Source organism: Engystomops pustulosus, chromosome 2, assembly GCF_040894005.1.
Source record: "Engystomops pustulosus chromosome 2, aEngPut4.maternal, whole genome shotgun sequence".
NCBI classification, from domain to species: domain Eukaryota; kingdom Metazoa; phylum Chordata; class Amphibia; order Anura; family Leptodactylidae; genus Engystomops; species Engystomops pustulosus.
Window position 1 is genome coordinate 150,401,706 of NC_092412.1, and position 26,984 is coordinate 150,428,689.

Consider the following 26,984-nt stretch of genomic DNA (forward strand, 5'->3'; position numbering starts at 1 on the left):
ATTCCTTTTTTTATGTTGAAAAACACATTTAAATGAAAAATTACATCCAGCTAAAAAAACAGATTCCTGGTGATAGGTTCCCTTTAAAGACAAATTTTGGAAAACTGGAACTGACACTTCTTAGCTCATTGCGATATGAAAATGCTAGTAAAAAGTTCTTTTTTACAGATTGTGAGCCGTCACAGGCAGAATCTTCCTCACTTGTTTAAGATCAATGTAGTTTTTGTGTCTTTAGTACCTGTATTTGTTCTCTATTTTCTTTATCTTTTGTTATCTATGTGAACCCCTTATACAGCACTAAGGAATTAATGATGCACTGCTAAAAATTATTAATCACCTATACAATATCTTGTACTTTATCTAAAAGACACCATGTCATACAAGTGGGTCATGGTGAATGCAGAAGCCAAGAAGCGGAACTTGTGCTATCCTAGCAAGAGCCGAACTATGACCAACAGCCAGGAAAATGCAGCAACGACTGTGGTCATTGTTCACATTGTCCATGACTTATCTTAGATAGTACAAATGGGAAATAAAAGCTTAAATAAAAAATAAAAAAAGCACGATAAAAAAGAAACACCCCCTAAAAACCCAGTTGGTAGAAAAATAAAAAAAAAAATTCTAAAAGCCAGAACTAGTGTGTTTGTTCATCGCACCAGGAAGAGTGAATATAATTAATTTATACACACACTACAAAATACTCAACTTGCTACATTTATGCAAAAAGGAAAAAGTTATCAAAACATAACTATGAAAAAGAAAAATAATAGGGGTAGGTTAAACAAAAACACAAAAGGCCATATTTTGACACCTATTACTTTAATACATTTTGTCCACATCTGTGGTGCAATTAGCACATTTAAAGGACACCTGTCATCAGGTCTGTGTCATTTGTCCTGTCACTACTACCTGTTGGAGCAGCTCACAAGGCTCCCATCCCAGCATTTATCTAGTTATTTCATACATCATTGTAAAATAATCTATTTTTTATCATGTAAATGAGGCTGGTCACATGGTCAGAGCCTGTTCCCCCTCCCCTCTCCTCCCCCTGCTCATGTCTGTGTGTAATGTATAGTAAAGCATTGCTAGTGTGTGCTGCATCTGCTGACATGCTGCATCCTCCTAATATACAGGTGAGAGACACAGACATCAGCTACACATGAATCTGACATGTTCTGCTGTAACATAGCTGCTGTATCTCTCCTAAACACACACACATGCACACACAGGCTGCAGGGGGTGTGGCCACCAGCACCAGGAAGCACATCATTATACAGCCTCACACCATTATACAGGCTTTCTGTCATGCACTGGGGGTGTGGCTGTGCCTCCCACTCATGAATAAGGTGGACAGCTTGAATATGCTAATGCTTCATTGGACATTTCACAGGTCATTTGCATACAGCTTTAGGACCTCATTGCTTAGGTTTACAGGCATGTAGAGGGGCAATGAAGGGATAGAGGCAATGCTCTCTAATGGCAGTTTATGAAAATATATTTAGTTTAGGGGTGGGTTATTTTGCATGACGGGTTCTCTTAACTTGAGAACGGTTAGGCAGAATTGATGGAGTGAAAGGATTTTAAGGGGCAGTTAGCTTCAGCAAATATGCTAATTAGGCATTCCACTGTCAGAGGTGGTCCTGGCAGTAGATGTATAAGTAGCATATTGGGCACTGGGACTTGTGGCACTAATATGTAGGCAAGAATATGGAGTATTTAGGCACCTTATTTTTAAGCCTTAAAGGGGTATTCTCGTCTGGGCATTCACAATCAGTTTCATGAATCTTCCATATATAAACATTTCTTCAATTGGATGTTATTAAAAAAAATGTTCCTGTGTGAAGATAATTTCTCATAAACATAGTCATGTTGTCCCTTAGAAACGAGATGGCTTCCTCGGTTACGACCACGTCACATTTAGGCAGCAGTGGGCAGACATGCGCTATTGAGCTCTGCCTGACCACCTGACTTCAGCAATCATTACCACAGGACGGCTGTGGGACCTGCAGTAACTCCCGGATATTTCATATACAAAAACTTTTTGTTTATTTGTGCAATCCCTCCAGCAGAGGTGGCCGTATCCGAGGAAGCTATCTCGTTTCTAAGGGACCACATAACTACGTATGTATCAGAAATTATCTTCACACAGGAACATTTTTTTTTAATAACATCTAATTAATGAAATGTTTATTAATGGCAGATTAATCAAACTGAATGCTAATGCCCAGACGAGAATACCCCTTTAAGGCTGTATGGGACTTCACACATAAGACTTGAACTGAACTTTGAAATGCGATTCAAAGGCTGCATGAAGGAGCTTGGCACGATTGTATATGCACTTACAATGAAATGCATGTGATCATGGAATTAGCACCACTTATTTCAGTGTAAAAGCATAAGGTGATTGAGAGAAGCTCCTATCCTAAGCGTTTGAAAAGTGTTCCAAAACGCAATACAAACATTACTTAACACTACCTCAACAGGTACATAATTTTTTTTAAATACGCCCAAGTTTCCTAAAATTATCTTGTGTGTTTTCTCTTTGTAGTCTTTAAAAGTCAAGATCTAAGATACTTACCGATTAATTACACAGACACTAAACAATGTAACAAGACATGTGTTAAAATGACTATTTATTGTTTCTGAACCACCGTGCTTTCACTTAAAGTGCATAACATCAGCCCTAAGGGTATGTGGACTTTTAATAAGGGCAATCTGTGATTTCAGATAATAAAAATCATTATGGTTGGGTCCACACTGTGCTCTTCAGGATCCAGCAATGTCATGGAGATTGAGTGAAGGGCTGGCAAAGCTTTTAAACTGATCTCTTTTTTCATCTCCATGCCCCATTCGAGCATTAACGAATGGGACTTACGGACTTTACAGTGATGCATGTGACTGATCACATCCTTCTTGAATCACTGTAACGCCCTTAACCCACCTCATGTCTGTAATAGTCATCCCCTGGATGGAGCCAGGGGATGAAAGAAGTAGTATTTTAACTGGTGTTGGGAATGGATATGTAGCAGGGTTGTGTGTGTATGCATCACTTAGTATAAAGGGATGTTTTTCCTTTTTTGTACTCTCAATTTTTCTGTGGAAAAAGGAACGGAAAGAGAACCAGTCAATAATTCAAGCCAAATCTGATGTAACTCTTTCAAATGGAAAAATTATAGCTAAAATAAAATACCTGTTGCTTACCAGTCAGTCAGGCTCTCTTAAATTTTCACTGTTTAAAGACACACTTCGTTCTATCTGAAAAATAGAAAGAAAAATGCAATATTTGGAATATTTTAGCACAGGATTTTAGTTTTTAATAATAGAATTACTATTGAAATAAAATATATACAGTACAGACCAAAGGTTTGGACACCCCTTCTCGTTCAAAGAGTTTTCTGCATTTTCATGACTATTCTAGATTTACACTGAAGGCTTAAAAACTATGAATCAACACACATGGAATTACATACTTAAGTATACGCAAGTGTGAAAAAACTGAAAATAATGTCTTCAAAGTAGCCACCTTCTGCTTTGATTACTGCTTTGCACTCTTGGCATTCTTTTGATGAGCTTCCAGAGGTAGTCACCATAAAAGCTTTTCACATCACACGTGTGCCCTGTCAAGTTTAATAAGTGGGATTTTTTAATTTATAAATGGAGTTGGGACCAGCAGTTGTGTTGTGCAGAAGTCAGGTTGATACACAGCTACCGAATAGACTGTTAGAATTTGTATTATGGCTAGAAAAATACAGCCAAGAAAATGAGTGACCATCATTACTTAAGGAAATGAAGGCCAGTTAGTCTAAAAAAATTGGGAAAACGTTGACAGTGCCCCCAACTGCAGTTGCAAAAACCATCAAATGCTACAAAAGAAACTGGCTCACAAGAGGACCGCCCCAGGAAAGGAAGACCAAGAGTCACTTCTGCTGCAGAGGAGAAGTTCATCCAAGTCACCAGCCTCAGAAATCACAAGTTAACAGCAGCTCAAATTAGAAACCAGATCAATGCCAGACAGAGCTCTAGTCAAAGACACATCTCTATAACAACTGTTAAGAGGAGACAGTGTGCAGCAGCCTTCATCGTAAAATAGCTGCTAGGAAACCACTGCTAAAGGACAGACAACAAGCACAAGAGACTTGTTTAGGCCAAAGAAAACAAGGAATGGACCAGTGGAAATTTGTGCTTTGGTCTGGCGAGTCTAAATTGGAGATCTTTGGTTCCAACCACCGTGCCTTTGTGCGACGCAAAAAAGGTGAGTGAATGGACTCTACATGTCTGGCTCCTACCGTGAAACATGGAGGAGGAGGTGTGATGGTACATTGCTAGTGACACGGTTGGGGATTTATTCAAAATTGAACCAGAATGGTTAGCACAGCATCTTGCAGCAGCATGCTATTGCATCCAGTTTACGTTTGGTTGGACCATCAATTTTTCAACAGGACAATGACCTCAAACACAAACACACCTCCAGGTGGAGTAAGGGCTATTTGACCAAAAAGGAGAGTGATGGGGGGCTACGCCAGAAGCACCTGCCCTCCATCGCCAGACCTGAACCCAATCGAGATGGTTTGGGGTGAGCTGAACCCCAGAGTGCCAACAAGTGCCAAACATCCCTGGGAGCTCCTACAAGACTGTTGGAAGACCATTTCAGGTGACTACCTCTTGAAGTTCATCAAGAGAATGCCAAGAGTGTGCAAAGCAGTAATCAAAGCAAAAGGTGGCTACGTTGAAGAACCTAGAATACAAGACACATTTTCTGTTCACACTTTTTTATTAAGTATGTGTTGATTCATAATTTTGATACCTTCAGTGTGAATCTAAAATTTTTATTGGTAGTGAAAATACAGAAAACTCTTTGAATGAGAAGGTGAGAAACTTTTGGTCTGTACAGTACATAGATTTAATATGGAGTTAAAAAATTTTGTTTACTTGTTACGGGCAACATTCACTTTTCACAAAATTCTATAAAATCTATAATATTGTGACTGCCTGGACTACTCATAGGGTATCTTCATACACGCAGAATGGCTTTAAAGCCACATATCAGGAATTATGCTCTCTGAACTCTGCATCAAGAATCTCTTTATGCAGTGAAAAGCAAATTGGAAATCCTATGCTTGTACTGTACCATTCTAATAATCTTTGCATAATATATGTAGTGTGGAGACCCTAGGGTGAATACATAAAGTCCATATTATGTGTTATCAAGACTGTACCATTCCGGTCAATTAGAATTTGTAGCTATGAAGATGCCATGTGCTGCAGATTATTACAACCTCAGCATTTAAATTTTCTGCTGCAGAATTAGCATTTTCGTGAAGTCAGATAAAAACCTGCAAGATTCCACACAGCAAATCCACACCAATTGAGGATTTAATTTAGATTTTCACATGGATTATCTGCTTAAAAATTCTGCATGCACTCTAAACCTTATACATTTTGAGAGAGCACATTTTCCAGGGTAAAAGGCTTCTTAGCTCACAACATTCCAGAGTAAATATTTAGTCAATGGCTGGGAAGGGATTTGGCTGGGGTTACCAGAATCACACACACACCAAAAATAATCCCCATGTGTGTATCAGCCAAGTGCTGCATGCACCCAGTGCATAGACTTAAGCGAATTGCCATTTTATGGTGGTATGCTCGTTTCCTCAAAGCAAACATGGGTAGGATTTCACTTGTTTATCCAACACCGATGAAACTGATGAAAGTGTTGCTTTCAATGTTACATCTCAGAGCCTGTAAAAACAAAAATACACTGTCAGAATAATAAAGCATATTTAAGGAACTTAATGCAAAGAAAAAACAATTCCTAAAAATAAACTTACTTCGTAGATCAATGTATAAGCAGTATAGTGACAAAAGCAAATAGGTTATGAGGGGTCAGAAAATCAGTCCTTGGTACAAAGAAAATATGTGACATCCAAAATAATCTAAAGTTATGCACCTGTGAAACATGATTAGTGTTAAGAGCATCGAGTCTAGCTGGGGGGGGGGGTGAATAGGAAAATTTATATTGTACCGCTCACCTATCAAGTAGATCACAAATCAGGTGTACTGCCACAGAAGATTTCAGTTCGTTCATTATAGAGAGCACTCCATGATCTTTCCCATCTGACATTGTGATGTACACTGGAGATCAAAATTGGAAAAAACACAAAAATCCCTAAATGTCATTGTGTAGTCCTATGTGAATATATCACAACATGGGTGAACTAGGAGTATTTTAAGGTTATTTCATAAATTGTATATATTTTAAACACAAAGAATTAACGTAAATGACAATTAAAATGATCAAAAATAGAGAACACCAAGATACCTGCAAGTTTTTGGTTATCTGGCACCTGGTTACCATTTTAACATGGTAGATGCATTGGCTACAAGTTCATTACTGAACAGGATAAGGATCTGTCCCTGTCATAGTGTCTCAATGTTTACAAGCATTTGTACTAAAAGCCGATTGTGTAGTGATCACATCTCTCATTAGCTCCAAGAATCAAAAGACTAGATTCCCCATTGCTAAGGAGCATGTTGTATCGAAGAGAAGTGGACCACAGTTTTAGTAATGAAAGCAAGTTTCAAATAGAAGAGTGGATGAAAATCCCACCAGAGCAGTGTGAGAGACTAGTGATGTGTAGGTGTGCTCAAGTCCTTCAAAGCAAAGGCCTGTGCACTTCCTAATGATGATTGGTGATATAGGTCATACTTTGGCAATTTTGTAAAACACTTTTTGAGTAGCATGGTGTACCGCTTAGTAAAACCCGTCAAATGTTGATCAGTGGAGATAACATATCTTTAAAAATTCAAGTGATCTTACATTGTTCTCCAATTTTGATCTCAAGTGTATGCGAGTCTACATACATACCTAATGGAAAAATGTAATAGGTTTTTTTTGAGTGTGTATTTGTGGCAATTGTTCATTCCATATGAAACAAGAACAGAACTATGTACCATGGCTTATTCATAATCCTCCCTGAACTCCTTTTAAAACAAAGTTGAAATACAATGGAACATGTAATAGTGGGCGAAGGCTTCATACGGAGTTTAACATAACAACCACATGAAAGGGACTGACATTAGATTTTACTCAATTTCAGAGGATGCGAGCTTTCGTTCAGTAAATTTACAGCTTTTGTTCAATACGGCCATGTGCACAAAACCTTAATGTCAGAAGCCAAGCTTCAATTATGGTAATCCTCACCGTTTCCATGGACCAAATCACTTTTTCTCGTCCTTAGGTGTTATGCTACAGATCACATTGTTGGACCAAGTTAACAAGCCATCATCTTTCAAAAGCATTGGTTTAAACTTGCTGGTTGGTGGGGGTTCTGACAGCTGGATCCCTCACTAAATAGGGTGCAATTTCCCCATATGAATGGAGTAACCCCAACACAATTCATATGTGGGACACTACTTAAAGGAAACCTACCATTAAGTAATCCACCTGCAGAAGTAGATCTAATGGTAGATTCCTTCAACCTGCCTTTGCACTGCAATGTTTCCCATGGATAGGGCCTAACTTTTTTTCAAGGGAAACCCCCTTTAAGGCAGTGGCAGGTAGGAGAAGTCTAACCATCATTACTACTTCTAATGGCAGTTTCCTCACAGTAGGTTTCCTTTAATGGATCATGTGAATATAAGCACACCAAACAGTTCGATAACAAATCTCTTATTTATATCTTCAAAACATACATCAATACATGTGAACAGCACATTCAATGAGCATAATTATCATACTTCAAAGAGTTCATTTTGTGTTGAAGTCCACCGAGATCCAACTCTCACATTCCCAAACGTGTAGCACTGAGATTAACGGTGCAGAAGGCAGCTACGTTTCGGAGGCGTTGCTCCTGCTGCAGCTTTGCTTTACTCATCTCTGGACTAAGATAGCTAACTTGAGAAATCCTGAATTAAACTGATTTCTCTGCTTACAAAGACCATTGGTGAAGTTCTCTGGATGCTGATGAATTACTGAACCTTAGTCCCAAGTAGCAATTTTTTTTTGAAGTGACAAAAAAAAAAAAAAATCTTGTCTGGAGTTACAAATTATAAAATATACCTGTTCTGACTTACATACCAATTCAACTTAAGAACCTAGGGATCCTATCTTTCAATAACCCCGATACTGCCTGTACTCAGCTATTCAGCAGTAACATGCAAATAATGGAAAAAAGTACAGTCACACACATGTTAGACCCCACTGACCAGCATGTTATCACCTATGTAGTGGGATAGATGATAAATTGGTCCAATTTCTATGAGTTACCCCTTCACATAAGTGAAAAGTTCTGCAGGCTCAAGATCCTGGTTTGCTTACTAATTTTTTTTATTCTGGAACAAAGACAGACTAAACCAGCATACTACTTATTCCTGGATGTAGAGAACAGCTGAAATGATCAGCTCAAGACAAAACCACAAGGAAGACAATTTAGAAAAAGTTGAGGAAACTTGAAAAAAACTTCAGAAACCTCTCACCATGCTGTACCTAGGCTGTAGATGAACAAAATATGACACTTTGTTAAAGGGGTATTCCCAAAAGATTCTTAAATATTCTAATGATAACAAAATTACAAATTACAAATTACAAGTATTATTGAATTGTTATGAATGGCTTCTTGTCTGCACACTGCAGTAAATCTCCGCCTACCCTCTGCATTACAAAACCAGCTCAGACAAAGGCAATACCTACACACAAGCAGCAGTGTGCAGAGACTTGCTCTACAATCTACAGTCAGATAAGGTCATTATCCAGGGGCGGGAGGCATATAGCAGAGCTGACTATGTTATAGGCGAGTTAGCATAGCTGAGAGTGTCAATGTGTTTATATCCATCTCATGGATCTTATGTCCCATTTCTGATCGGCCTCATCTCTCTTGTTCTATGTGTCAGATACTAGTAGAATGTTCAGAAGCAAAATAAAAGTTTAGATATACCCTATGGCCTGATAATCAAAGCACATTGTCAGCACACAGTATCCCATAGCACAGAGAAATCATGAAGTGTCTGCTGAGAGTCTTCCCGGCCACACGGACCATCACTGAGTGATAGGAGCTAAAACAGCAATAAAACTACTGTAATATTTTAAGTAAGGGAGTTCAAAATTATCTTTATTTTGTAAAACAGCACTAGGGTTAGGGTTTATAATTTTAGAACTGTCTTTCATGTGCAAATCCCAAAAAGGTAGCTTACTTTGCTTTCATGAATGTAATGGCTGCTTCCAAGATGAATTCATAGTATTAATTCATACTAGTACTTTCTGACCATTTCAATTGCATTCTTATCTGCAGCAACATTTTTAACGCCATTTTGTTTTATTACAGTAATACTGGATAAACATCACAAAAGCAGCACAGTCTGGTCAACTACCAGTGAATGACAACATGGAGACATCAACATTTAGCTTTAAAGCCTGGGAAATAGACAGCAAGTATAGCAAATTTACTTCCCCCAACCTATTTCTAACGATCCAATTTTCTAGACAAAACGTACAAATATTTCTGTACATTTTAATTTTAAAAAAAACAAAAAACAATCACTTTATTAATAAAAGCGCTAAAAGGTGTGTAAAAAGCAGAAAAGTAAAATAGGTTTATCAAATGTCGATATGCAGCATGGAAGTCTTGAATGCAAAGCGCAAGGGCAGAGTAAAAGATGCTTTGAAGGCATTAGCATTAAGTAGTTGTGTGTGTGTGTGTGTGTGTGTATTAACAAAGGTTATACAATAAGTTATATAGTTTGTGCTATATTGATAGCACAACATATTTTCCCCATTTCATGTATATGGTTTTGTTTTCACATTATGAATGTGAATGTGTTTTATATATTAAAAAAAACACACAATGTGCATAAGCAGCAATGGCAATATTAGCTTCAATATAAAAGAAATGTTTAGTGTGTAAAAACACATTCATGAACAAAAAAGTCTTACCAAGAAATCCAATGCTAATCTTCACTGACCGTGTAGCTTAGCAAATATTCATTCAAAGCATGTCTGGTCAGAGCAGATTCTCCTGATAGTTGGGTAAAAGAAGTAATTAATACATATAATCTTTCATTTCCAACTGTTCAGTATTTTGACATTGGTAAAATGTAGCAGTCATGTAACAATGGGGGAGCAAGGCTAGATCCGCAATGGTGAATTATGCACTACATTACAAAAAAGTTTCTCAGATTTCAGAAATTGATACAAAAAAATTATAATGTAAAGCCAACATGAACTTTATTCTGGAAACCAGCGAAATATCACTTGTTCCAAAACGGTTGCAACTCACCCTCCCAAATACTTTTATGTACAAAATTCTTTATTCTATGGCACAGAATTGTTACCAGTAGTAAAAAATGAAAATGGAATTTCCAGCTTTTATTCCCAAATTTCATTATTTGAGTGCAGATAAGCAATGTTCACACTACTGACAATATGCATTTTACTACTTTTAACACCAAGATTAAACTAATCTATAAATCCACAACAATGTATAAAACAGATCGATCATCTACACTGGCCCCAAATTATTATTTTATTCTTGAGATAGATATACAATCTCAAGCATGTTAAAATTTACTTACTACTCTTTTCCCAGATATATCTCAATGTTTGTTTTAAGCATTACATACACAATAGCCTTTACTACCTGCTTTAATTACTTTTTCCACACATGGAACACTATAATTCCCAAATCATACACAACATTTTTAAAACTTTATGCTCTCAATACTGGTTTCCTCTTCTAGTCTCTCTTAATACTCCAAGGTCTAGCATACACAAAGGATTTTCATACGAAAGACTCCACCAAATATCTGCCTTTTCATTTCAGATGGGAGAAGGGCAATGGGGGGAATCTATCATTGAAACTGCTCCTTACGACAGTTCGGTCTTTGGAGCTCTCCTGCAATCAGATTCATTAAACTTGCTTTGGTCCTTAATAAATCTGCTGGCAGTGTTTTTTGCTGTGTGGGTTGTTTGCAACAGTTGCATGAAAAGTGACAAATAAAAAAAGTTGCAACATAGACCAGAGTATGGACTGGCGTAAATGTTCAAAAAACCATCATAAACAGAAATTTGCACCAATCATAATTCAGTCATATTGTGAAAACTAGCTATGCAAATAATGAATTTGGCGCAAGCATGGTCTATGTCAAAGTGACTTTGCACTGTATTAATGTTTATTTGGCGTGATGGAAAATCCCAAAATAACACCAAACAGACAAAAAAGCCCAATGTTAAATCACCCCGAATGGTTTTTGGGTTTTTTTTTTATACCCACAGTAGTAAAAAAGTGTGTGCATACTGTACTTTAAGGCACTTCTATACCAAAAATTCTGAATGAAGTGTTGAATACTTGTATAATAGGTTTCCAATGAACTGGAAAGTAAGAACTTTATGATTAGCCTAAATGAGTGAAATGTATATACTTACAAAAACAAATGCTACAAACTATAAAAAGAAATTAAAATAAAAGGCAAATTCCGCTAACCAGTTTTCTAGTCTAGATCATATGTGCTATACTGTTAGGTGCTCTAAAACAGTGCACACATGGGGGAAATGGCATTTCACATTTTTTGCAATACTTTGTGAAGGGATATTCAAGCTATACAGGTTTAAATTTGCCCCTTTAAAATAGATCAAATACAATAAAAACAATTTTTAGTTGGATGCATGAAGCACGACTTCCCTTTAAACAAACTTTCAATAAATCAGTAGTGCTAAGTGTGTACATGTGGAATAAACCTTCTCCCACTAATTATTTAACTTAATTTTTTATCCATCAGATATATTCTCTGCACTCCTATCAGCAATGTGCATAATCTTAGAGCTAGCTTATGGGACTCCCTCCTCCCACCTGCATATTTTATCTGAGACCTCAAATGGCTTCTATCCATTTTGCTAGAAAGATGAATTAAAGCAGAAATATCAGAGGGGAAAAATAAAATAAAGATGAGAATGAGGCACTATCGCAAAAAAATATACATTACTGCTTTATAAATATACCTGCACTATTGATTTATTAAAAGTTTGTGAAAAAGTTAGGGACAGTGTGAGTCCACTACAAAATCAAAAGCAGAAGTAGATTGTAGTTCAATTGATTTGGTTTTAGAACAATTTCAAGAATTTCAACAGGATAAAGATTGATTCAGTTTCAAGAATAAAATCACTTTATTTGCCAAAGGAAATTGCACAATGAAAATTTTTATGAATTCTTGATGTAGATCTTGAAATAAGAATCCACGTTCAGTATAGTTTTGAGATCGGTAAGGTGACTTTTTCCTCTGCTCAGACCTGTTTGGAATATGAATTTGGTTTCCATACAGAATGAAAGAAGGCGGCGTTGCTTTTATTGTGACTGCTTTAAATGAGTGATCAAATAAAATTTGAAATTGGAATTGTCTAAGTGGAAAGTACAGGTGGTTTTGTTGAAGATACAGAGCACAAGTTGATAACTTTGTAAGGTAAAGACATCCATAGTCTAGTTTAAATGAGACAAAAGAATCCTTTTTTCCCCTACATTTGAAGAAAAAAAAAATCTGAATTTTGGTAAAGGGGTTGTGCCATAATGCAGGCTCATCACCTATCCTGTGAATAGGCAGTAATTGTCTGATCACTGGGGCTCCTGTCAGGACACTGAAGGAGTATGAGGGTAAATGAGCACTCCAACACTCCATTCAAACTCTACAGGACTGCCAGGTATTGTGCTTGACCATTTCCCTTCAACTTTGAATGAAAAGTCTTTGAATGAAAAGACATGTCGATGGGGAACATAGGGTGTATTTATCACCAGGTTATCTGGTTTCTTGTGCTTTTTGTTTCAACAGAGATTAAAAAGTCTCAAAAAGTAGTACAAGAAACCAGACAACCTGGTGATAAATCCTCCCACCCCCAGGACTGTGTTCTCTTGATTGGCGTGGGTCCCTACAGAAGCCCCAGTTAACAGAAATTCAGCCATTAGAAGACTGATTATGGGGCAACCGTTAAACAATTCACATTAAGGGAAGACTAAAAACAATTTGAATATTTTCAACTTGCATTCATTACAGGCAATTCTTTTACAAAATTAACACATTATAAAACAAGTAATTAGAACTTAAGGTTTTTTCCATTTTATTCACCAGTCATTTAATTACTCAATAGCAGCGGTATTCATTGTGGATAACATGCCTTCAAGGACTGGTACATGCAATCTGGCTTACAAAGACCAGGAACATCAAATTAAATGTAGTGAGTAGGAAACCCACCATTTTTCATCTTTAATATTAGGGACATCCAGTAGGGAAGACTTTGTGAGGAAGAGAGGAATTCCAATACCCATGGCTTTTATTTTACACAAATCTGACTATAGACATTGAGCATTGACGGCAATAGTATGCAAGCTCATGTTAGTATACCTTTGGTCTGCAGAGACAGTGATTGCAGGGTTACCCCATTCTTGAGAAATATCTAACAGATTTTTTAAGTTGAATGGAAATTGTGTAATAAATGCCTTTCAATTATTACAAGAAATCTGGAAATTACATGACATATTTGAAGGGCAAAAATATAGCAGTTGTTACAGGATAGTATTAAATCACTTTCCAAAATGTATCGATAGTTCTGTGACTTGTGTAGGTGTATCCAAATCACAGTAGTACACCCATGCGGAGATGAAATACAAAACTTTATATAAGTTTACTTTGGTTCTCAAAGAGTCTAATTCATCATTTCATTCTATGGGTCAATGTAAAGGATAGTGACTAACATGGTTAGTGACGATCTTTGATGGCATTCTTACATGTGAGAAGATGTTTTAGCATAAACATTTGCTTTACCACAATTCTGCTGTGTAAGTTCACGAGAAATGCCTGTGGAAAAAGTGAGATGGCAATACACCATCTCTAGGTACCACACATGAACAAGCAACCTTAGTCACACGAGATACATGTACTGGTATGCTGAAGAATTACACAAAATTACTTCAAAATCAATTTAAGGATGCATTTTCAGCTGCCTTATATCATTAAGTGATTTCTTTGGAATTTTTTTTGGAACACAGATTTGATCACTCACATATGCAGTCCGGTCTTGAATTGTGTTTGTTTCAAGAATCACAACTCAGTTTTTTTTTTTCTTTTGCTCTTTTTAATAGGATACAACCAAGTTTTGAAAAGGATGAGGTTGTTTGCAGTGGAATTTTGTTTTAATTTTATTATAATTTTTTTATGTGAAGAGTTTTATTGAAATTGCACATGAACAAGTAAACTAGAAATACAGTCACAGAACATATTGCAGAGGCTTCATTAGCCAGAGCTAAACAATTTGGTAGGGCAACTTTTTCCCTTCCAAAAAATGTGAAATTATAACAATAAAATACAAATCAACTACGTCTAGATAGTCAAAACAGCAAATACACAAAATCCTAAAATGTTTAATTATTGAGACAACTTTTAAAATTACTAAAGACTTCAATACTGTTTACATTTATGTACAACATAATGCTACTGCAGATACTTCAGAAGTTAAAGGAAACATTGTCAGAAATGCTGCACTTCCGCACAAATTATTTTGTCCTCCCCTAAAATCTCCTTTACCTTAATATAAAAAAAGAGCAAAAAGAAAAAAACACAATAAAAACAATATAATCTGCCAGTCTTTGTTAGAGTGTGACTAAAACATAAATCAAAACTAACTGCAAAAGGGCAGATAAACTATAGCATCACAATCTAGAAAAAAGTAACAAAAACCTAAATGGTCTGGAACGAAAAAGGAACCATTGGAAGAAAAGTACATCAATTACCCATTAAGCTTGGTTTTCAGCATGGCTTGAATGCTAAGTGAACCCCAAATCAAATTCTTAGTAAGGTACCGGGGCATCATTGAAGCACACCAATGGTAAAGGAAAGCAAATAAAGCTATTTACATTAGAATGAAGAAGCAAGTACAAATTACAGGAAACGGATACTGAAGCTTGGGAGTGAGTGTATGCAAATGTAGGCGTTTGAAAAATCAAACTTTCTAATTGTTGCCTTTACTATTTCCATTGCTGCCCATAAGAATCCTGATAAAACTCTTGGTTGTCATTACTGTAACCATAGTTACCAGTATAATCACCACCTTGCTGCAATGGCTGTTGCGCTATAGGCTGGGTTCCCCAATTCTGCTGATTGTTGGTCTGGCGACGCTTTGAGTCAGGCTGGCTGTACCCATCTGCCTTCCTTTTTCCACCAACATTCCCACCTCTACTTCCACGATTACCACGTGAGCTGCGGCCTCGTTGGGGCTGCTGTGATGGCCCACCTCGTCCACCTCTGGATCCTCTAGGAGGGCCCATGGGAGAACCTCTTGGTACATAATTGGAGCGCCCTCCACGCTGAGGAGGAGCTGATCTGCCTCTAGGTGGTGGAGGCCCGCCTCTGCCACCTCTTCCTCCTCGCCCACGTACAGGGTATGCATCATCATACCCATAGTAAGGATCATCGTAGCCACCACGATAGTCATGATAATCATATGAGTAATAATCATCATAGTAATCTTCGTAGCCATAATAATCTTGCGGATATGAATAGCCACCTCTGCCTCCACGGCCCCTGCCTCTGCCTAGAGGCGGCATACGAGGAGGGGGATAATAGTAATAATCATCATACCTAAGAATATAAACGAAGTATAAGCAAATGCATTTTGAAAGTACCAATTTTAAAAAAAGTAATTGTGAGCAGTTACAATTGACATCTAAATTTGATTTATAGGAAATCTACCACCAGTATGTGAGGGTTTTTTTTTTTTTAGCTAAAGGCACTTTCTGGTGGGCTCTGTGCTGCTGATCCTGGAACATATTGTGTTTAGGCACAAAAATTCAAGAATTATATACTACACCCGGCTGTTCCGGGTAAAGAGGAGGTGTGCATAATTATAATTCAGCGGACCTCCGAATGTAACCCATGACGTGAAGGTAGCACCTGAGCTTGATTTGAATATCATCTAAAGTAGATTTTTTGACAAAAAACAACCACAATATGTTCCAGAACAGCACACATTCCACCACCAATCGGTGCTAGATTTCCTATAAACGCGACTTAACTGAAGTGAGAATTAAAATCAGAACTATTTCTCTTGTGTGCGTGTGTCCAATGTTACAATGGTTTGTCTACTGATAACATTAAAAACAAATAAAAAAGAAATATAAAATTCGAACACTGCAGGCCAATTACAAAAAATAAATTTTAAAACTTTTTTTCTTGTTCAGTGGATATGTTATACGGTTTTGAGAGGCACAGTCTCAACAATGTCATTCAGTTAGAAATGGGTAGATTAGTCCTACTTCAAAGAAGAAGGGTTACGCAGGTTCAACTTTTTGTAGACTATGAACAGAATGAAAGGGGACATTTTGCACCATTGTGGCATTAGTACCAGAGGTCGCACTAACATTTTTCCAGAAGGGCAAGAATACTCCCTTTCACCATTTTTAGCCGAGGAGGAGTATGGCTCCATCCAATATTTGGTGGCCATGTCTGGACTTAGCAGTACAAACTGCTTGCACATATATTTAAGAAGTGTCCACACCACTGTGTTGTAGCTGCACAGGCAGTGTAGTTTACACAGTTTTTAGTAAATGGGGCCAATATATCCATATATTCCAGGGTACACTCCAGAATAGGTATAGCAAAGAATAACATGAAGTCTACTCTGTAAGGGATCCTGAAGGTCATCCCTGGCTCTCTGGCAAAGGGCACAGAGATTAAGCAGAGACATGCACAGCTGCCAGGGCTCCTCCACTTCTAGGCTGGGCACATGTGCGGAAGGCCAACCACAGTGGAATAGGCCACAGCAAGGGCAGACACAGACTGGCAGATGTGACGGGCATTAGTGCACCTGTGGCCTGACAGCAGTTCTGGCTGTGTATAGAGAAGAGAAGCAACTGGCCAGACCCGTGTACGTCGACACCCGGCCTAAAGCAAAAACCAGTGCTCAGTCACAGCCTATAGAGTTGTCTCTAGCATGCATGGTAGAGGGGCAGCCAATAACAAAAATCAGCAGTGTGAAAGGAGCTTTGTGGTCTTGAAAATACATCAGGTGTCCTTCGGTCCAGCATGCTGCGATCCTGCTAATGTTATTTCCCTCCTTTGCAGTATTGCAGGAGAGAATCGTCAAGCGTACTTTTACATTTGGAACTTATTATGGGGAGTAATGGCGCCCAAACATGATGGGCTTGGGGAGGCGTTAATGCGACCTCTGATTGTTACCCTTACTTATCACCTATTTAGAACATAGGTTAAAAATGCTCCTGGTTTGAATGCCATTTTAAATACAACAAAAGTTTAAAGCAACAATATTTTGTGCACTCAGGGTGCAAGACTGTCTTACTGTGAAGAAAGCAAACAAACTAAAGTTATTGTTAGATGAACTATTGTAAAATTGGGTGTAAATGGGGCTACTGTCTCCCCTTTCAAGAGCTAAAGAGCCGTTTAAAGAAAATGAAATAATTACTCACAAAGTACCACGAGATGCTTGACGTGCAGCCTGGCGTTCTTTCCTCTTTTTATCTGGAGGTTTTGCTAGCACTATTTCAATTTCCTCGCCTTCAAGGTCTGTCCCATTCATTTCATCCATAGCCTGTTCAAATATAAGGACATTTACATATATTGCTAGTTGCTATGCAGCCATTCGAAGAGATAAAAAAAAGTGACATATGCAGGGTACAATACAAAGTACTTTCTCTGGCTTTTATAGTCATATACTTAGGATAAGGCCATCAGTATTTCCAGCAACGAGGCTGATAAGCAGATTGAATTAGTTTCTCCACTCCAAAAGGCACTGCCCCCTGCCTGATTTAGGCCTCATGCACACAAACTCATGCACGGCTACGGCCAGGTGGGCTTACATCCGCCGCGATGGAGAGGAGGAGTGGAAACCCCCTCCTCTCTCCATTGCAATGTATTGCGCACCGCCCCTAACACAGGGAAAGACAGGACATGTCCTATCTTTTCCTCCGTGTACAGAGCGGTACAGTGCAACACACGTGCGGCACCGTATTGCTCCTTGCGACCATTGCCGTCTATGGGGGATATACACACGGCCGCAGGCCAGTAGCCGTTCATGAAGCTGTACATATTCATAAGAAATTAGAGCAAACATTTATTCAGTTTTACTATATCAAAACTTTAAAAAGTTTAATTGGAAAAATTCCATTAAGAAACCTTAACTTTTTCCCCATTTGTAGTCATTTAATGGCCAATTTTATAAAGAAAGAAAATTTGTAAATTAATAATACTATCCTGTCAAAGCTTTTGTAAAGTTTTTCCAAAGATATCATCATTACAAGAGGCGCATAACAGAACTGCAAAAACTGAGAGGTTAATAGGGGTATTCCCATGAATACAAGTGTCTTATATGTACTCAGGATAACGAAATAACACATTCTCTAATTCATTGTTATTAACAAAAAAGCAACATTTCACAGATATAATTCCAACCCGTCTCCATTAGTCCTGCTGCACATAATTTCAGTTGCCCCTAGACACGACCCAGTAACTACTGGCTTAGGGTCGGAGACCATCTTGGATAAAATTGCGCAAATGAGAATTCTGTCCGTCTCTGCTGTGAAGCTGTAGCCCCACCTCCTGATCCACATCCTGTCAGCACATGGTGAGCAGAGACTGCAAACTACAATCTAAGTGATCCGAGGGAAGGGGTAGGCAGGCACATGTCTGTGAGATGTAGCAGAGCCCAGAGTGTAACAGTGTAATGGTCTATCAGCCTCTGTATAATCATCTCATGCATCTCTCATCTGTATCATCTCTTTCTGTGTGTCAGTGTATCAGTACAATGTCATCAGAAGCCAGATGAAAGTGCATATACACCGGTACCCTGATAATGTAACCATATTGTCCCCCCACAGAACTAGATGGGTGATGTGTCTGCTTAGAGAGGCCCTGTCCACACCCTGGAATTTTACACTGAGCAGCCAGAAGAGTGATAGGCGCTAAATAAAGCACTACAGCTAAATAACGTAATACAGCAATAACATTTTGTAAAATTGTAAAGTAAAGGGTTAAAATCATCTTTATCATGTTAACATCACTGGGGGAATGAAAGGTGAGAATTTTCTTTTGTGGGAAAACCCCTTTAAGAAAGGTGATATACAAATATAATAAAAATGTAGCTTACATATATTTATTGTTTACTTCCTGCGAGTGAAAACGGCAGTCCATGGTCATGTGTTGTCACACAGGTGTATCGCTCGTTATAGCACACAACCAAGCACCTGTGTGGCATCATATGATCATGTACTGCATTTATTCCACAGGAAGTAAACAATAACACTTCCCGATGATTTACAGCAAGGACCCAGAAAACTGAGGAATTGATACAGAAAATGAATTGGAAAACTATATAACTTTTCATTACACAAACAAAATCAATAAGTTGCTGAAAGCAGACAACCCTTTAAGTTTTTTTCCCAATCAAAAAAAAATATCTAGCTTTCATTTTAGAGAAAAAAAATATATATATATGTAAAAAAAAGGCTGTATTTCTCACCCTTACTGCAGAATCTCTCTCTTCAAAGTGCACAAATGCATAATCTTTTAGTTTCTTCACCCGCTCCAATTTCCCAAATACAGAGAAAGCCTTTTCCAGAATTTCTTCTGTTACTGTGGAAGACAAGTTTCTTACGAAAAGTACTTTAACCTAAAATTGCAAATCAAGAATTGAAGCCCAAAAGTGAATAATTTTAAAAGACAACATAAGTGACGCATCAACATTGGAGACATTCTGGATCTGAACAGTTACCACTCTTTACATTTGAAAAATACCAATCACTAACAGCAAGAATTGTCAGATAAATAGAAGATTATTTGCACAACCATATCTAATTTAGTTTACATTTGTTTTAATCCCTTTTGACCAGGCCTTAACTGCTAAAGGGTGTAGCCTGGAGAAAAAAAATTTGAAATGTGGTGAAAAAAAGCATTTGCGTCACTTTCTTGTGGCCTCAGTTTTTAAGACTTTCACGGTGCGCTCCAAATGATACATTACTTTATTCTTTGGTTCGGTAAGATCACAGTGATACCAAATTTATATAGGTTTGTGTTTCAAAATATTTTCACAATTTATAACAACGTGTTAACTGCGCACTTTTTCATTCTTCCGTGTGCAGAGCTGTGTAGCCATTTTTTGCAAGATGAGCTGCCGTTTTTATTGCTACCATTTTGAGGACTATGCAACCTTTTGGTCACTTTATTAAATTTTTTATTTAATGTAAAATGGTGTAAGTGTCGCACTTTGGACATTTGGGAGTAAATTTTGGTTATGTGGTTCACCGCCGGCGATTTTATATTTTGATAGGGCATTTTGGGATGTGGCGATTCATTACATCAATTCCAGGGAAAGGGGGGCGATTTTAATTTTTTTTGCTTTTTCCTTTTTTTTTTTTTTTTTTTTTAGACCTGTTAGGGTAGTTTAACCCTAGATGGTCTGATTGTTACTACCATATACTGCAATACTACTTGATTTTACATAGGATCCATTACAAAGAGTCATAAAGACCCGAGTGTGTCATGGCAATCAACTGCCTCTCCCCAATGACATCAGGGGGAGCAACAATCCCAAGAAAGATGGCAGCGCCATTGCATGCTGGCCGTAATCAAGGGGTTAACACCCTTAATCAGTGCTAGCAACGATCACAAGTATTAGCTGCAATGTGCAGAACTCTTCATCTATCCAGCAAAAATTATAAAAACACAGTGCAGCACACTTCCATACCACAGGAGCTAACACCACAGTCCGAGACCGATCCAACAAGTCCCACTTTAAACAATAAGAAAAAGAAGTATAAAAAACTCTGACCGGAGCTCCCAATGATTCCAATACGGCTGTTGTTCAAAATTTCTTCAAAGATCTTCAATTATATTCTACCGATGAGGAAAGTTTTGCAACAAGATGTAGGTCACTATTCAGAACGTCCTTAAGGCGAGCGAGTGAAGCTGGCGTCCCGTTTTGTATACTGTTTTATGCGCATTTTAAACATACTTTTGAGAGTATAACTTTTAAGAATAAAATCCAAGGTTTTAAGAACGTACTATGCGATTTGGCGCCTACTTTCTCTTTTAGTTTTTGCTACCACACTGTTTAGAGAGTTTAAGCAGAAAACTGCACCTTAAGGACGTTCTGAATAGTGACCTACATCTTGTTGAAAAACTTTCCTCATCGGTAGAATATAATTGAAGATCTTTGAAGGAATTTTAAACAACAGCCGTATTGGAATCATTGGGAGCTCCGGTCAGAGTTTTTTATACTCCTTTTTTAAAACTGTTTTATACTTTATAATCCAAGTGCGCCTAATTAGGAAGTGCCGGAGAGCCGGTGACGTCTCCGAGCTTTCGGGCACTTCTTAATCAGGCACACACACATGGTCGCATGCATGGTACGCCAAAGCATGCTTGGAATATGAAGTATAAAACAGTTTAAAAAGGTATCGGCGGTTTCTGGAATTAACGAAGATATGCTTTGGCACAAGTTCGCCCTGAGCTGGTGCAAGGTATTTGAGGGTAAGAACTGCCATTATAAAAGTGGTAGGTTTCCTTTAACTCCCAAAGACCTGTATTGCTTGCGGCTTTACCGGATCTTCTTTTTTAATCGGGCTACTTCGGCTAGATGCTGTGAGGAGTGGAGAAGGGAGAAGCGGTAATAAACCATATCTCCCTTCTCCCTAGAGACCCGGTCAAAAGATGTTGCCGTCTTTCGACAGTGGGCAGTTGGGGAGAATTTATAAGCTCACCCATCTCCTATTTTTATTGAATATGCTTGCCATCTAATTTTTTTTAATGCATTTCATGTATTTCTTCATTTTTTTTTTTAAGATTTAAAATGTATTACTACGAGATTTATCTGCATCCCAAAAGTCACTGGCCACTCTAATCCCTTGTATCATTTATAAAAGCAAATCTACCATCAAAAGTAGACAGCTAAACGAGGGACACTTACTCAGATTCAGGCACTGTGACTGTGGTAATATTATATTTCTTATCCATGGCGAGGTCCTGCTAAAATAAAATGTTACAATTATGCTAATGAGCCTAACGTATGAGGAGGAGAGCGAGACATGTTCTGCTCATTGTAACAGCCTGTGACGCTGCAGCACCAAGGGGCTCTGGAAACACCCCCAAAGCCCCACTCAGGGGCCCATTAGCATAATTTAAAAAACTTTATTTTAGAAGGAGGCCATGGATAAATATTAGAAGATTACCACATTCAAGGTGCATGAATCTATGAGCAAGTGTCTCCGTTTTAGATCTTGATGGTAGATTTCCATTAAAATGTGCTTTTAATTCACTTTTCATTAATTGCCATCTGTTACATTACTACATCTTATATATCTAGCACCTATAATATACTGCTGGTCAACATAGTATGTGACAGATCCATCTTAATATACTGTATACACACATAATAAAGTGTGCCTCTATAAGTTTCTCTGGTGAACACTTAACCTTAAAAAAAAAAAAAAAAAAAAATCAATGAGAAAAACTCCTCACCTTTGCCATTATCTCCGGGTCTGGCTCCTCCACTGGATCTGCCCACTCTACCGTTACAACATTGCCCCAAACCTTCACTTTGCCACTCATTAGTCTGCGTCTCGCTTGTGCTGCAGTTTTGTGATCTTCATACTCCAAGAAACAAAATCCTCGGTTCTTCTTCTTATCATCAGGTTGATGGTATAGAATCACATCCACCAGGCCCTCTGGAAACGACAAAGTTATAAACTTATGGAAACTTAGGCATCACAGACTCTCTACACATCAGTAGCAGCTTGACTACAAAGTTTGCTGTAGAGAAGTAAATCTGCTTAATTCTACTGCCATGACAGAATTCCTACACTCTCCGCTATATGCGCCAGAAAGGATTTACAGCAAGGCTGTACAGCAGGAATATGAGCAAGCATTCTGATGGAAATGGCTTAAACAGCGATATAGGACATTCCGATAATTTCCCAAGATTTCCCCGAGACCGGGTATTGACAGAGATCACATGACAGTCCACCTACGGACCTACGGACAGGAACAGCAGCTGATGAGATAAAAGGCATTTCTGCACCAGGGAGCTTTACACTTCAGGAAAGCGATACAGAACTTTTACTAGATACATATTGGTAAGTTACTTTATATGCAGCCCCCTACACACAAATGACATCAGAGATTAATGGGACATCCTGCAGATAAGCAATAAATGTCATTTCTGGAAAACCCTTTTAGCAATTTGTTTATAAAAAATTTTCACAACTTTTTATAAATATGCACAGACAACAAGGTTGGATAAGAGGATTGCACATAAAAGAGGTTAGAACCAGACTGTTGAGGTCAGTTTTCATTTGCAATCTTGGCAGCAATACTGTGAAACTACTTTTCTAAAGCAGAGGTCAGATCCTGCTCCCTCTTCTTGTAGGTATGCCATAAATGTCTTTCCTGGGAAAACCCTATAGAATCTTTGTTACATAAAAATAGATAAAAGCACATAGATGTCTAAACATAAAGAGCTGCAGCATAAACCCCAATTATATGATCAGTCAGATATAAAAATACAGTTTATACTGTGGAAACTGAAAATACAGGAAAAAATGTAACCCATATGAGTATGCCAAGATCAGAATTGGGTATACTGTAATGTACAATGTACAATCAAAGCAAGTCTAATATGTAGCTAGATACAGATGGAATGGGGAAAACAGGCCAAAAACATCCCAACGTCTTTGGTCATGGGACCACCAGATGCAATACATATTGGGCGTTTTAATTTAATTTTTTGTTCCCTATGTGAAAAACAAAACAACTTTGGATAATATTAATAAAAATAATAATAATAATCAATAATAATACCTGTGACTTTACTAAACTCTTCCAGAATATTTTCCTTTGTCTTATTTTTGGGGATGGATCCTACAAAGAGTCTGTTATTTGCAACAGAGATGCAAACTCCAATATGTTTCCCAGGACGTATCTCGTAGTTGTCGCACTACAGAAATAAAAATTAAAAAAGGTTTCATTTTGTGGGACAAGTTGACCTTTTAATTAATAACTGTTACATTTATGTGTGGAGGTTTTATTGTTTTTTTTAAATGACAGCATTCGCTATAATCATTTTTTGGTTTTTTCGTATGAACATTTTAATATTTTGATAGACCCGGCACAGGGATACCCAAGGGTTACGATTATGTTTATTTCCATTTACTCTACTCTTTACATTTATCTAGGAAAATGGGCCATTTGTACTTTAAAAGGAAAAAAAATATACATATGATTTTTTTAGGCCTAATCTCTCATTTAAATTATTTTAATACGACAGTATTGCAGTACACAGTCACAAAGATGAGAATGTAGTGACCATGATAACCAATTGTTCTATGAAACCTATTCGGGCCTGAGAGTGACAGAACACAGGTCGTGTTCAACCAAGACAGCTGCATGCATTTAAGTGCTATGGTATGGGTGGACACCAAAAACCCATTTTAGTCACCCACCCTGGATGGAAAGGGTTCAGCCCTCTTCCCATACAACCTTAAAAATGTGGCACCACACTATTACAGTGCTTGTCACTAGGTCTAATGCACACACTTGCTATCCATTTTATCAGCAGCTAACACATGGCAAGTGAATCCACTGCGCTGTGGCCGAGTCGACAGCTAGTGCTGCAAATTAAAGAGCAGGTGATATTCCTGACAGGCTCTGCAGACCTTTTCTATTGTCATCAGTGGTATCATGGATGCTCACATGCCAATGTTTACCTGTATATACGATGCAAGGAGTACCTGTCTGCCACCAGAAAAGCCTGGCACACTAGGACTCATTACATCATTTATCACTATCCCGTCTACTGCAATGTGCTCTGCCTGTGGGATCCGACCAGCATATAGGTCCGTTTCCACAAAGCAAGATGGTGTGCAGCTTACAAGAGTTACAGAAAATGCTGAGCATTTTTGTTCTGGATGGGAACATCTCTTAAAGGGCATCTGTGACCCCTACCTGTTGGAGAAGCTTACAAGGATCCCATCCCAGCCTTTATCTAGCTGATCCATACATCACTGTAAAATCATCTTTTCTTTATTATGTAAAATGAGCCTGCCTGGGCTTATGGATAGAAAGAAAGTGAGGTTACCCCTGCCCATGGCTGTGTGTGATGTATAGTAAAGCATTGCTAGTGTTTATGCTTTATTTGCTGCCTTTGAGAGACACAGACATCATCTACACAAGCACCTGACATGCTCTTTCCTCCCATACACATGGCTAAATTCTTTAGCAGTTGAATCTCTCACGCAGGCTGCAGGGGACAATGCAGACAGCACCAAGAGTGACACATTATACAGGCTGTCAGTCAAGCGATGGGGGTGTGGCTGTGCCTCCCAACTCATGAATAAGCTGGACTGTTGAATATGATAATGATTCATTTGACATCTCTCAGGTCATTTGCATACAGCATTAGGACCTGATTGTTTAAGTTTACAGGCATGTAGAGGGACAGTGTAGGGATAGGGGCAATGCTTTCTAATGGCAGTTTATTATAAATATGTTTAGTCTTGCGGGGGGCTGGGGGGGTTATTGAGATGACAGGTTCTCTTTAAGGCCATGAAGTTTTGACAGCCAATTTTAGAGTTATACATTGCTTACCAACTTAACAGCCTCCTGTGCTGCATCTTTGTTACAAAATGTGATAAAGGCATAACCTCGGTTTTGCCCAGAGACAGGATCCATCATAAGTCGAAGATCCCAGATGGGCCCAGCTTTTTCAAAGAGCGGTACAAGCTCGTCTTCATACAAGTCTCTCGGAATCTTTCCAACAAACACCTGTATATACAAAAACATAAAAAAATACTAATCACATATGGTCATCTTAAAGGGCACCTACCACCACAAATCTACCTATAAAGGTAGATTGGATCAATGGGACGTGAGGATAGCCCTTTTAAGGGCTAATCCTCACGTCCCTGCACTTTTTTGATAACTTTTATTAGACATATATTCAAATTTACTTATGCGGCTACTGGGGCGTGGAGTAGCCGCATCCGAGGTTACACGAGGCGGCTACTCCACGCCCCGGTAGCCACTTTACCCCTCCTACTCACCCATCTTCGGCGCGGAGCTGCGCACCCTCGTCCGGCGATCCTGTCGTCTGCGCATGCTTAAAAGGGCTATCCACACGTCCCATTGATCCACCTACCACCCAATCTACCTTTATAGGTAGATTTGTGGTGGTAGGTTCCCTTTAAAGAGTAACTGTAAAGGTTTTGTTTCCACAAATTAATAAGCTTTTGGGATGTCCGCTGCTCCTCCATGTGATAGAAGCTGCCAGGCCAGTCACCATATACATTCTGTATGTGCACTGTTCAGTGGATTTACTTGTGAGAAACTACATTTAAAAGGGTTTTCCCACAAAGGAAAGTTAGGTCCAGAGGTCACACTACATTTTTTCCCAAAGAGTAATTATACTCCTCTTACCATTTTATAGGAGTATTTTTCGCCAAAGTGGAGTAATAATTTCCACTAATAGAAATATAGTGTGAGGTGGGGGCATTATACAGTATGGGTGGGGGGAATGGGCATTATATAGTGTAGGGGGTTATACAGTGTAAGGGGGGGCATTATACAGTGCTTTTGTGTAATGTTAATATACTGTAATTCCTGCAAGTTCTGGGGATTGGCATTATACAGTGCATTATACAGTACTTTGCACTGTATAATGCCCATACTCGCACTGTATAATGCCCATACTCGCACTGTATAATGCCCATACTCTGTATAACCCACCCACAGTGCGAGGGGGTGGTTATACAGTGTGAGTAGGGGCATTATACAGTGTGGGTGGGTTATACAGAGTAGGGGCATTATACAGTGCAGGGGAGATGGGTGTTTGATCTCTAAGGAGCTGAAAGAAGTTGCCAAGTGCGGAAAGACCCCTTGTTTTTGCGATCTGCGGGGTCTCAGCACTTTCCTTTGTGAGTAATTTATCATTAAAGGGTTTACCCACAGAG

The 26,984-nt window shown here is 38.4% G+C and overlaps 1 protein-coding gene across 8 annotated transcripts in view; it reads right to left on the minus strand.

Annotated features, from left to right (window-relative positions):
- Nucleotides 1–2,616: 2,616 nt before the first annotated feature.
- Nucleotides 2,617–26,984, minus strand: part of HNRNPR (heterogeneous nuclear ribonucleoprotein R) — a 35,299-nt gene continuing 10,931 nt past the window's right edge. For 2 of the 8 annotated variants that reach the window (XM_072136870.1, XM_072136878.1), the window contains exons 4-11: nucleotides 25,624–25,800; nucleotides 23,839–23,974; nucleotides 22,501–22,706; nucleotides 19,505–19,654; nucleotides 17,457–17,578; nucleotides 9,929–15,612; nucleotides 6,030–6,132; nucleotides 2,617–5,739 (exon numbers count right to left, since the gene is read on the minus strand). In XM_072136870.1, coding sequence (XP_071992971.1) covers nucleotides 15,000–15,612; nucleotides 17,457–17,578; nucleotides 19,505–19,654; nucleotides 22,501–22,706; nucleotides 23,839–23,974; nucleotides 25,624–25,800 — 1,404 coding nt within the window. In that variant the 3' untranslated portion in view covers nucleotides 2,617–5,739; nucleotides 6,030–6,132; nucleotides 9,929–14,999. The remainder of the gene's footprint in view (nucleotides 5,740–6,029; nucleotides 6,133–9,928; nucleotides 15,613–17,456; nucleotides 17,579–19,504; nucleotides 19,655–22,500; nucleotides 22,707–23,838; nucleotides 23,975–25,623; nucleotides 25,801–26,984) is intronic. The other 6 variants (XM_072136876.1, XM_072136875.1, XM_072136874.1 and 3 more) reach the window with 6 other exon arrangements.